The following is a 12,777-nucleotide window of genomic DNA, read 5'->3' as shown; positions in this document are numbered from 1 at the left end:
AGGTAAGGAAAGTATTTGATATACTTAAAAAAGCAAAACAATGTTATTAAACACTTCAGGAGAAGGAAGTCACTATAATACTGTATTCAGAAACAATTCCTTCTAAAATCATTCGAAGTCTCTCATTCCCAAGCCATTCCCATACAGTAAGGCAGCAAGAGTCCTTGGGGGTGAGCAATAACATTCTACACACCTGAGACAGAAACTCTGGCATAGGAAGAGAAGCCACCAGGAGTACTATTTTGCATAAAAATCTCATAATTTCTTGAAAGAAATTGTTAAGTGCATTTAAAGGCTTAATGAGGTCCCCAAAGCAAAGTCCTGAACAAAGAAGGGAAATAAAATGCCTCAAAATCTTTGAAAGGTTCCAATAAGAAGGCTAGTTGCAGTGTCTAGGAAGAGATGGATAGCCACCAGAGCAGTGATGGTAGACACTGAAAAGAAGTAATGATAGAGATTAAAGAGAAATATATAGTGAGATATTTCAGAGGCAAAAGAATCAGAACTTGATTGTTGAATGTGAGAGTGAGGGAGCAAGCAGCTTGAATAACATCCTTGCTTTCTAGTTTGGTCTCTTAGTCTACCAGCAACGACCCTGAGAATCTGTTCCACAGCACATGAGATTGTCACAGAAAAGGCTTCAAAAACTAGTACAGCCCCTATATTACTGCTCAAATACCATGGCAACTGTCATCCAGTTCTTAGTCATTCTTTAAACTGGTGTGGTCTGAGGATAGTTAATTGTGTATACTGCATTAATCTTAAAAAGACAATTTAAAACATAATGTAATAAGGCAGTTGTCCAAATGGTCACTGATCAGGGATTATAGAGAAGACATGTATCATGTTAGGCAACAGTCAAATGCAAATGTGTGTTATTTGAGACAGGTGGATGACTGGTCATCAAAGGCATCATGGATGACTCATACCATGGAAAAACTGTTTGCAAACTTTTCAAGCCAGAAAATGTGTTCAGAGGCTGATAACATTTTCTTTTAGGAATCTTATATTTTGATCATGGGTTTCAGAGACATGTTCCATCAACTTTTAATTTTATTTCTATAGCAGAAATAGAAAGAGGTATACAGGATATATCTGGCTGTGAATGGTACCAGTTTTAGGGGGAAAAGTGATACTTCAATATGTTTTGCCTTTTGAAAATGAAAGCAGTGAAAGATGCTCAAATGAAGTAATTTGGGTAACAGCCCATCAATGCCTCCCACAGCAAGCTCCAACTCTGGGGAATGAATTTTCAATGGCAGTATCCACAATTGTATCTTCTTTGCCAATTCCTTTTTATAGGCCATATCATTGTATAAAGTTAATTTGGACAAAACACTATAAACCCAGAAATAGAAATGGTTTGATCAAAAGCAATGTATATTCAAGAAGGAACTACATTACTATTTAAAATACTAACAGAGATGGAACTACCCAAGAAAAAAATTAATCTCATAATGAGGTTAAACTTCCCACCATTTGAATGTAAATCTTTCCAAGTGATCTGGTATAGAATCCTTTCAAAAAGTCTTGAAAGACTGAACATATGCTCCTGAACATCAGTCAACTACGTTACAAATTTGGCACTAATTTATTCTCTTTTTGTTTTGGGTACTGGGTATTGAACCCAAGGGTGCTTTACCACTGAGCTACATTCCCAGCCTTTTTAATTTTTTTATTTTGAGACAGGGTCTCATTAAGTTGCTTAGGATTTCACCAAGTTGTCCAGGCTGACCTTGAACTTGTGATCCTCTTACCTTAGTCTCCTGTGTTGCCAGGATTACAGTTATGCACTACTGCACCCAGCTTAATTTATTCTTTTGTTCCCTGTTTTGTTCTGGGGAGTATAAAATAAGAGGAATTATAGCAGGAGGGTCAGTCCTACAATCATTAATGTTTGCATAGGGACAAAAAGTCAATCTGGACTCCAAAGAAAGTAAGAAAACTGAGCCTCCCAAAGTGGCCATCCTGAAGAAAATGGTCAGAAATGAATGGGACACAAAATAACCAGAAAATGGTTTTGCAAGAAGTTTATCTTTTATTAAGAAAAATATTTGACCACAGCTATGGTCTAAATATTCATCAATAAGTAATGAAACCAACAACAATAACTAGTTATCTTTACAAAACAAAAAGAAATAATTACTTGCAACTAGTTTTAAAAGAGACTGCCAAATAGAATACATGAAATTTAGTCATGTCACATTTTGGCAGGCAGAGACATAAATAAATTCAGAACCAAATATCATGCTTTTCAGCCCTGCCACACTGTGCCTCAATGGAATTCTACACAGTAAATTTGCCTCCCCTTATTCAGCAAAATCCACCCTGAGTCCTAAGCCATTTCCTGAAAGCCCAATTCCTTTCATTAAGGTATTAAATCATTTATTAACACAAATGCCTTCTTATTGCTGGGAATGGTATTATAGACTTACTTTTTTATATATGCTCCAGCTTTTAAGATTCTGTTGCAAACAAAATGATTCTTTGTGGTTATTTATAATATCCTACCTAGTTTATTGCTTTCTAGAATTTCTATTGTTAATTAAAGGGACTTCTTTCCTCCACCTCCCCTAAAAAGCCAATCTATTCCCCAAATGCCTATTAGAGACTAAATAAAAGTCAGTCTATCACAGCAGCAGTGATGGTCGTGCCAATTTCCCAGTGTGATTGGTACACTTGTTTTCATTTTGAAAATGACCCTACCCTCCATCTGTCTAAACCGAATGTCCTGCTTTTTATAAGCCAGGCCTCTGCAGTAGCATCACAAGGAAGAAGACACAGAATGGCTTCTCTCCTGCCCATTTCAGCTGCCAGGCTCACAGTTAGAAGAGAACTCCAACTGATTTCTGTAGTGATCAAAGCAATGTACAGGACAGACGATCATCCTTTTATTTTTCATACATTTTCAAGAAGTCATTTGAAGGTAAATGCTTTCATGATGCAAATACAACTCTGTAAAACAGAATAAGGCTAAAGAGATAAAAGCCAATTTCCCATTTTCATGTTTTGCCATCTTGCCTTGATTTAATAGCAATTTACCTAAAATAGCAGTTAAGTATATGAGGATTTTAAAATATTGAGCCTTTTAAATATTGTTTCCTAGGAGTAAATGTTAATCAGGCAGGCATAAAGAAGAGGACTCCTTACTGCCTTATTATTGAGTGACACTGGCCAGTGTCTCTCAACCTACATATCTCCCTGGATTAAAGACTGGAAAGAGTTACAGCTGGAAGACAGGTTGGAAAAAGACTTGGCATAAGGTTTTAGTGGCTCCCTCAGCTTCTTTCTCTGGTGATCTTTTTTTTTTTTTTTTAAATATTATTAGTTGTAGTGGACACAATATCATTATTTTCTGTATTTATTATTATTTTTATGTGATGCTGAGGATTGAACCCAGTGCCTCACAAATGCTAGGTGAATGCTCTATCACTGAACCACAACCCCAGTCCCTCTGGTGATCTTGTGTGGTGTCCAGAGCTACAATCCTCCTGGGATGGGTACTTCTGGCCTTTTGATGATATGCATGTAGTAGGCAGTTTCTTGTCTGATCCTATCCAGAAGAATACAGTTGTGGGTAACTTCTCAGTAAGGGAAAAGAATGCCTAAGTGTGTGAAGTCAGCCACTTTATAATATACCATTCAGATGCTAGCTGAAGTCTCTTTCTAGCTGTAACAGGTGACCAGGATCTACACCATTGCCTACTAATTACTTCCTAACACCTGCTTACAAACACAATTCAGGTCAGAAAGTTCAAATTTCTGCTGCACAAATATCAGCTGTTTTAATGGAAAAATCATGACAATTTTAAAAAGCAAGTTACTAATATCCCCTCAAAGAGGGCCCATACATGACACATGGATTAAGTTAACTCATCAGTTACTCTTTCCTTCTGAACACAGCTTTTAGACAGCAGGGTTCAGCCACTTCTTATCTACTTCTACTTAACCTTTCTGAGTCACAGGCTCTCCATCTGTAATATGCAGAATTCAGGGTAGTTATTAAGATTAATATATAAGTAGTAGAATTTCATGCAATAGTATGAAATTAGTATGTAATAGTATAATTAACATGTAAGGGGTAGAATTTCATGCAATATGGTTGATATTGGCTCCAAAATTTATATACAGAAAAAGATTTATGGGCAGCAATGCATTGAGGAGGCAGATAACATACCTGCTTTGAAGTCACTTTGACTTGGACTATTTACCTCAGGTGATAGGAAGGCCAATCTCAATTCCTTTATCTTGGAAGACTACACCCTGCCCCAGGTCACCTGCAGAAGTGCTTCACATGTATGATATTAGTATCTTGAAAACAACACAGTTTACAAATGGGTTAAACAAGTTTTGTAATTTGCTGTCTTGAGTACTTCTCCAATATATGGCTGAAAAATTGTACTTACGCTCTCTTGAATTCTAGTTTCTAAGTCAATCATATCATGGCTTATGCTTTTTATCCGTGCCTCAATGTATTTTTATATGATAATTAAGTCCCTACTTTTTCACTGCTCCATCATGGGCACTATGAAGTTAAAAAGACTTTATACAAAAATAGACCTAGGACACTAATGTGGAATCTATTCCAAATACATGACAAAGAAATAAAGAAAACCAAGAGTTATTTCTTGTACAATCTGGAAAATCTACACAGAGATCTTCAAACTAAGAATTTGAGATTAGAGGTGGGCGATTGTATTTTAACTGAAAAAAAAAAAATTCCCCCGCCCCTACTTGTAATGCAGATGGAACTCAAGAGATGCTCAACTATACAGCTACATGCCCAACAAACTCTCCACCCTACCCCCACCCTGCCACCATTTAAAAATAATTTTGGAACAGGGTCACCTAAGTTATCATGTTCCTAGAACTTTTGATCCTGCCTAGTCTCCCCAGTCGCTGAAATTGCAGGCCACTGGGCCTAGCTGGAAAAAAAAATCCACTTTTTAATCGGCTCAATAATATCCAGAAACATATTTTCAAATATGAAAAATAGAGGCTGAGTATCTGTCACTTACAAACCTACACATCACAAGCTGCTAACATAGTTAAGAGAGAAAAGGAACAATGTGTAGGGAAGGTATACATATTAGTATTGCATATTTTTACCCTTGAAAAAGCCAAGGCATCCTTATTGCCAACGTTTCTACCTGGTAGTGAAAGTTAGAACACCAAAGCAGTGGCTATGGCCAGGTTTAACAGCTAACATTCACTCAGTAATGCTTGTCATTAAAAAAAAAAAAAAAAAAGGAGGTGAGAAATGTTTGGATCTAAAACTCAATTCTCTCTCACTACCAGTTAAGATGCACAGGACTTTTACTCTGGCCAACCTCCCCACACGACCAAATAAGGACGCCTGCTCATTGTACTAATCTGTTCTTAGAAAGTGTGCCCCCAGGGCAACATAAAAAGAATCTACTCTGCTTCTAGGCCTATTACAAGAAGATAACCTTCTTTTACCATCCAGTTCCTAATTAAAAAAATAAAAATAAAACGCAAAATGAAACCACTTCTTTGCATCACAGGATGAATACTGAACATTGCAAGGAACCTCGGACCCTAAACCTTACTCCACCACACGAGACCGAGGAGGCATAATAGAAACACAATAAACAACCTTCATTTTAAAGGAGGAATAAAGGCTGTTCACACCGCATCCCTCCAAGCACCTAATCCATAAAGACAGAATAACGCCTCCCAGCATGCAGAGCGGCAACGCCCCGAGATCCCGCGCGACTGAAACGATGCATGCCGGGAAGTGGAGTTTACGCCACTGAACGGCCTGAAGAATTTCGTCTCACTAGCCCAGCTCCCTGCCACTACTCAGTCCTGAGTCATCCGAGACGAAACCAGAAGTTGAGACTCAGTGCTTCCTTTTTATTCCTAAGCCGCTCCTTCCGCGGCACCGTAAACCTCCGATCGACTTCCGTTTCCGGAGGTCTGGTTGCCTAGGAAACCAGCAAGCATCGCAATCCAAGCAGTTATGGCAGGGCTGAGCAGCACGCAGATCCCCGACGGGGAGTTCACCGCCGTCGTGTACCGGCTCATCCGCGACTCCCGCTACGCCGAGGCGGTGCAGCTGCTGGGCGCAGAGCTGCAGCGGAGCCCCAGGAGCCGCGCCGGCCTGTCGCTGCTGGGCTACTGCTACTACCGCCTGCAGGAGTTCGCGCTGGCCGCAGAGTGCTATGAGCAGCTGGGCCAGCTGCACCCAGAAATCGAGCAGTATCGCCTGTATCAGGCCCAGGCTCTGTACAAGGCCGGCCTTTATCCAGAGGCCACTCGGGTGGCCTTCCTCCTCCTGGACAATCCCGCCTACCACAGCCGGGTCCTCCGCCTGCAAGCTGCTATCAAGTACAGTGAAGGTGACCTGCCAGGGGCCAGGAGCCTGGTGGAGCAGCTGCTGAGTGGGGAAGGGGGAGAAGAGAGTGGAAGTGAGAATGAGCCTGATGGTCAGGTCAACCTGGGTTGTTTACTGTACAAGGAGGGACACTATGAAGCTGCCTGTGCCAAGTTCTTTGCGGCCCTGCAGGCTTCAGGCTACCAGCCTGACCTTTCCTACAACCTGGCACTGGCCTATTACAGTAACAGGCACTATGCCCCAGCTCTGAAGCACATTGCTGACATTATTGAGCGTGGTATCCGTCAGCACCCAGAGCTTGGTGTGGGCATGACCACGGAGGGCATTGATGTTCGCAGTGTTGGCAATACTTTAGTCCTCCACCAGACTGCTCTGGTGGAAGCCTTCAACCTCAAGGCAGCCATAGAATACCAGCTGAGAAACTATGAGGCAGCCCAGGAAGCTCTCACCGATATGCCACCTAGGGCAGAGGAAGAATTGGACCCTGTGACCCTGCACAACCAGGCACTCATGAATATGGATGCCAAGCCTACAGAAGGATTTGAGAAGCTACAGTTTTTGCTCCAACAGAACCCCTTCCCCCCAGAGACTTTTGGCAATCTTTTGCTGCTCTACTGTAAATATGAGTATTTTGACCTGGCAGCAGATGTCCTGGCAGAAAATGCCCACTTGACTTATAGATTCCTCACACCCTATCTCTATGACTTCTTGGATGCCCTGATCACTTGCCAGACAGCTCCTGAAGAAGCTTTCATTAAGCTTGATGGCCTAGCAGGGATGCTGACTGAGCAGCTTCGTAAACTTACCATACAAGTACAGGAAGCAAGACACAATAGAGATGAAGAAGCTGTCAAAAAGGCAGTGAATGAATATGATGAAGCCCTTGAGAAATACATTCCTGTGCTGATGGCCCAGGCAAAGATCTACTGGAATCTTGAAAATTATTTGATGGTAGAAAAGATTTTCCGCAAATCTGTGGAATTCTGTAATGACCATGATGTGTGGAAGTTGAATGTGGCCCATGTTCTGTTCATGCAGGAGAACAAATACAAAGAAGCCATTGGTTTCTATGAACCCATTGTCAAGAAGCACTATGATAACATCCTGAATGTCAGTGCTATTGTATTAGCTAACCTCTGTGTTTCCTATATTATGACAAGTCAAAATGAAGAAGCAGAGGAGCTGATGAGGAAGATTGAAAAGGAGGAAGAGCAGCTGTCCTATGATGACCCGGACAGGAAAATCTACCATCTGTGCATTGTGAATTTGGTGATAGGAACACTTTATTGTGCTAAAGGAAATTATGACTTTGGTATCTCTCGAGTTATCAAAAGCTTGGAACCTTACAGTAAAAAGCTAGGAACTGATACCTGGTATTATGCCAAAAGATGCTTCCTGTCCTTATTAGAAAACATGTCAAAGCACACAATCATGCTTCGTGACAATGTTATTCAAGAATGTGTGCAGTTTCTAGAACACTGTGAACTTTATGGCAGAAACATACCTGCTGTTATAGAACAACCTTTGGAAGAAGAAAGAATTCATATTGGAAAGAACACAGTCACATATGAGTCCAGACAGTTAAGAGCTTTGATTTATGAGATTATAGGATGGAATATATAGTTATAGATGATGACTTCTGTTGGAATAGCTTTGTTATATACATTTTGTACTATTTTTCTATATTTAGCCTTTGGCATTTATATTTGTTACATGTTGCACTTTGTACACTTTAGTATTATAAAAAATATTAGATAAACTTTCATTTTTAAATTCCCCACAGAATGAAATATCTTAAGAACTGTTTTCCCAGCAAGAATTGTCAAAAGTTAAAAACTGATATGGGATGTTATGTCTTTTAGAACTTATTGTTTCCTTTTGTTATTGTTTGTGCTCTTATATATCCTGAGGCAACCTTATGTATATATTACATTACCTAGGGACCAGTCACTAAACCCAGAATTGAGTAGTAGCTAATGTGTAAGGACTTCTAGGTTTTTAATAATTTCAAAGATTGTTGTCTTCTCACAACTTGCCCTCATGTTAATGTATGATATAGATCTTTACAGAGTTTAGGATATCTTTCCTTTTTTAGGATATTTGGTTTTCCAAGTAGATAAATTTTTTAGTTAACCAAAATTCCTTAGGTTATATATATATTTTAACATGCAAGATTCAGTGGCAGATCTTGTTCATTTAACAAATTATGGTGTTATGTTGCAGAGACAATAAATCATTAAAATAAACAGATTTCCAAGATTTTGTTTTGGTCCATTTGTTTATAACCTGAATATGTGAAAAAGATATACTGTTATTATTTTTTATAACTTTGTTTTCATTTATCTTTTACAGTGACTGAGAGCAGCTCTGAGAATTCAGTTCTTAATTCCAACCTTTGTGTCTACAATTTAGGATATGCTGTTGTTTCCATGTTGTAGTGTTTTGGATAAGGACAAATCTTCCATGCTATTCCCACGTTGCCTTCTTACCCACCCCTAAAACTTTTTATACACCTATCTCTGATGAATAGGTCAATTGTGAAACCTTTTGTAGATTCATTGTTAGTTTCAATATACAACACCCAATAGTGTTTTCAAGTTCCCTTTGGGAACCCACTGATTCTGATCAGGTGTTTTATTTTCTGAATCCTAATGAAGTTTATTATCTGTTTCTCCCCACCTCACCCCTTTCTCCAATGACCTGTTTTAGAAAAAAAAAATGAAAGGTTAAATCATATGAAATTGCTGCTTTTGACAGTTTTTAATCTACGAAATTAGCAATCTTATTGTTCAACATAATCAATTTTACAAAATGAGCTTTTTTTTCCTTTGGGGAGAAACTCATAAGTCCACATACATACTCCGATGTAGGTTCAGCATAATTTCCCAGTAGCATGAAATGCTGGCACTCAGATTTATTAGATCAGAAATTTTGATGTATGCAATCCAGTGATTTAATTTATAGCATTAATTATTTTAGCTACCACTTACCAGTGATAGTTTATTCCACATTTGGAGAACAATGTTTATATGACCTCTTCACATCCCATTCTATGTATGGGAAATATTTTTTGTTTACCAATTTCTGTATATTAAGTGTTGCTACAATCACTCCATGATAGCCTCAGTCTACATAGCCCCTTAAGATTTGATTTGGAAAGTAATTGAACTTATTTTCTTCACCCACAGTAAAATTCTTTTTTTTTCTATTTCCTCTAAACCAAACCACTTTTTTTTCCTAAAGAGAGAAAAGTTTAAAATAAGTAATGTTAGCCACTCAAATGTTTTCCAGATTTCCTTTTGCAAATAGCCTGGCCTTTATTCAGCCAAAATTTATTTAACCAGGTGCTGTGTGTTTGTGGTTTCCATGTATGTCTAATTTAACTTTGCAGAACATAAAAAGCTTTTCAGAACAATTTTTTAGCCCCTTGTCGCTGGGCAGTTGGGATTTCCTGGAAAGTAATGTATCAGGAAATCCTAACTGCTGCTACCACTGACTAAAGGAATAATGGTCATTTTTCCCCTTAACCAGGCTCTCCACTGAAGTAAGTACTTACCTGGATTCACATGGTTGTTAGTGACAACAGTCTCCTGAACCATATTTTAAAAGTTCACTGGCCTGGAGGAGTTTGGGGAGAGTGAGAACATTCTTAACTTCCCCAGGCATTGACTGTCCTTTATTTTTAGGGTATACATCTGATGTTTTTTTTTAACCCAGGGCCTTGTGCATGCCAGAAAAGTGTTCTATCACTGAGCTATATCCTCAGTCTCAGGATATATATCTTTTAAATTCATGTTCAAAGTACCCTGGCTCTATTTCTTGGTAGTAAAAGGCAAGTGGCTTTACAATGACTCCATAGTTTGCTATTTGATCAAAAGCCTCCATCTTGGGCTGTGGCCATGGCTCAGGGGTAGATCGCTTGCCTGGCACACATGAGGCCCTGGATTTGATCCTCAGTACCACATAAAAGTAAGGTGAAGGTATATATAAAATTATATATATATAAATAAAATTTTAAAGCCTCCATCTGTAAAGCTGTGACAAAAAGCTTTGTTCGATGCTCCCAGAGCATACCTAACAGTGTCAAAAGCACTTTTCTTAACAGGGAGATTTCCCTGTATTGCTAAAGCTTTTCCTTGTAAGATTTCTTTATAATATCTGTAGTCTATTTTGAAGGTATCAAATGCAAGACCAGTATTTCATAATCTTAGCAACTTTCTGACCTCAACACATGCACATACAGAATTTGAGCTTGTGTTTGTATACAAGTAGTTATATCCATTTTCTCAGAAATGAACTTTTTTCCCCCCATTTTTTAGAGGTACTGAGGATTAAACCCAGGGATACTATATAAATGAATTATATTCCAAGCCCTTTTTATTTTTTGAGAAAGGGTCCCACTGCATTGCCCAGGTTGGCCACAAAACTTGCAATCCTCCTGCCTCAGCATCCCTAGTTGCTGGGATTATAGGCATAAACAAGAACTTAATATTAGTGTAGAACCACTACAAACAGAATCCTTTGATCATGACATGATATGCCAGCCAAAGGATTTGTATTCTTCATGACAGTTCCTCTTTGTGACCTCAGCTGTGGCATGATGTCTGCACTAATACCATCTATGAACGTTGGGCAAACTCTAACCCAGTCTTGGGAAGCAGACCACTGGGAGCTGGGAGAATTTTATGGAGAAGGAGGTGAATCATTTGTAATGAGACAGTTTTACTCTCTGGATGTGATAAAGCATGGAGTGTGATACAGGTGGGGTATGTATGTGTGTATATATATGTGTGTGTATATATATATATATATATAGTCATAATAGGTTTGGCTCAACATTACAGTGATTTGGTTTTAGAGGGCTATATGTTAAACTTCCAAAGACATAAAATTATTAGGAAATGTGAGATAAGAAAGGGCAAATGACTTGGATGGGAAGTTTTAAGAAAGCAACTTTCTGACCCTGCTGCCCCACAAATCCTCTCCTGGGTTTACTTCCACAATGGTGTCCCAGGGCGTGAGCAGTGCTGAAGTCCAATTCTAGGTAAGCAGACTGGCTGCCTAAACCACCTCACTTTGAAAGAATAACATCACCAAAGACAAAATTTTCATTTCAAGTGAACATCAACATTTTCCAAATAGAATTTTTTGTTTTAGGTTCCTTTTTTTCTTCCTTAATGACCATGGAAAATCTGGAAACATCTGAGAGCTTGTGCTTTTCTAAGGGCATTCCCTGCTCCACTAAGTAGCTTCCTGGTATCAGTGTGACTTGCAGCTCAATGTCTTTTAACTTTAGCGTGACACCCAGTATCTCTTATCCAGTGTTGACCTCCTTCTGCTAAAATTACACTTGGGTTTTCCGTATTTTTTACTTATTGAGCCATGCCCTTAGTGTTAAGCCAAACAACATATTTTTTTGATGAACAGATGATTCCAGGTTCTTAGTTGTCCAACTACATAATCTGACTATAACCACCAGATTCTAAACTTAGATTAGATTTTAAATTTAGATTATAACTTTTTTTTTTTTTAAACACTTCTTTCACTTTCCAGCCTCTCTGGAAAATGTCTAACTTACAGAAATAGGTTACATTTTAAAGTGCAGCTCAAAGAGTACAAAATTAGTCAAAACTGCTAAGTCATCAGATGCAGCACTTACACTTGAGTTTCATATTAAACCCATAAACTCATCCATGCAGGACACTGTGGAGTAAGCATTTACATAGCAAGACAGCAACTGATTCAAAACACTTTCTGCTATTTCTGTGATGTGTGTTCCCGAAGAAAGCACCTTTCACCCGGTAGTAGGGGACTGTGTTTCCTTACTCATCCCCTCTATAAAGGACAATGACTAATAATCTGCTTTAAAAAGCAGAAATTCTGGGGCTGGGGCTCAGTGGTAGAGAGCTCACCTAGCATGCATGAGGCACTGGGTTTGATCCCCAGCACCACAGAAAAATAAAAAATATTGTGTCCACCTAAAACAAATATATATATATATATATATGGCAGAAATTCTGTACAAACCATAGTTACCCTGCACTCTGCAGTGAAGCAGCCAGCAGCACAGTGGTACAGGGTATAGTCATACTCAACTGCATAACCCAGCAATGTCACTTTCTACCACTAAGGGCGTTTCTTAACTAACTTTTTTTCACCAATAAAAAGGGGATAATTCCACTTCCTTGACAGTAGTGCTGTGAAAACAAAATTGCCTCTTTCCTCAGTCTGGCATTTGAAGGGTAAATTAAAAATTAAATAATTAATAGTAATTAAAAATTAAAAATTAAATAATTAATAGTAAATTCAGCACAAGCATAGACTCAACTGGAATCACTGAGAAGGGACCTTATAGATTTTCATTTTACAAAATAGGGAAAGTGATGTATATGAATAGAGAAAAATGATGCATATCCAGA

At 38.7% G+C, this 12,777-nt stretch overlaps 1 protein-coding gene across 1 annotated transcript; it reads left to right on the top strand.

Annotated features, from left to right (window-relative positions):
- Nucleotides 1-5,300: 5,300 nt before the first annotated feature.
- IFT70B (intraflagellar transport 70B) lies at nucleotides 5,301-8,598 on the top strand. Its single transcript, XM_081261888.1, has one exon. The coding sequence runs from the start codon at nucleotides 5,984-5,986 to the stop codon at nucleotides 7,979-7,981; it is 1,998 nt and encodes a 665-aa protein (XP_081118014.1). The 5' UTR covers nucleotides 5,301-5,983; the 3' UTR covers nucleotides 7,982-8,598.
- Nucleotides 8,599-12,777: the final 4,179 nt, after the last annotated feature.

The sequence above is a fragment of the Spermophilus citellus genome (genome assembly GCF_964194105.1).
Source record: "Spermophilus citellus genome assembly, chromosome: 11".
NCBI lineage: Eukaryota > Metazoa > Chordata > Mammalia > Rodentia > Sciuridae > Spermophilus > Spermophilus citellus.
This window is presented reverse-complemented; position numbering and strand designations above follow the sequence as displayed.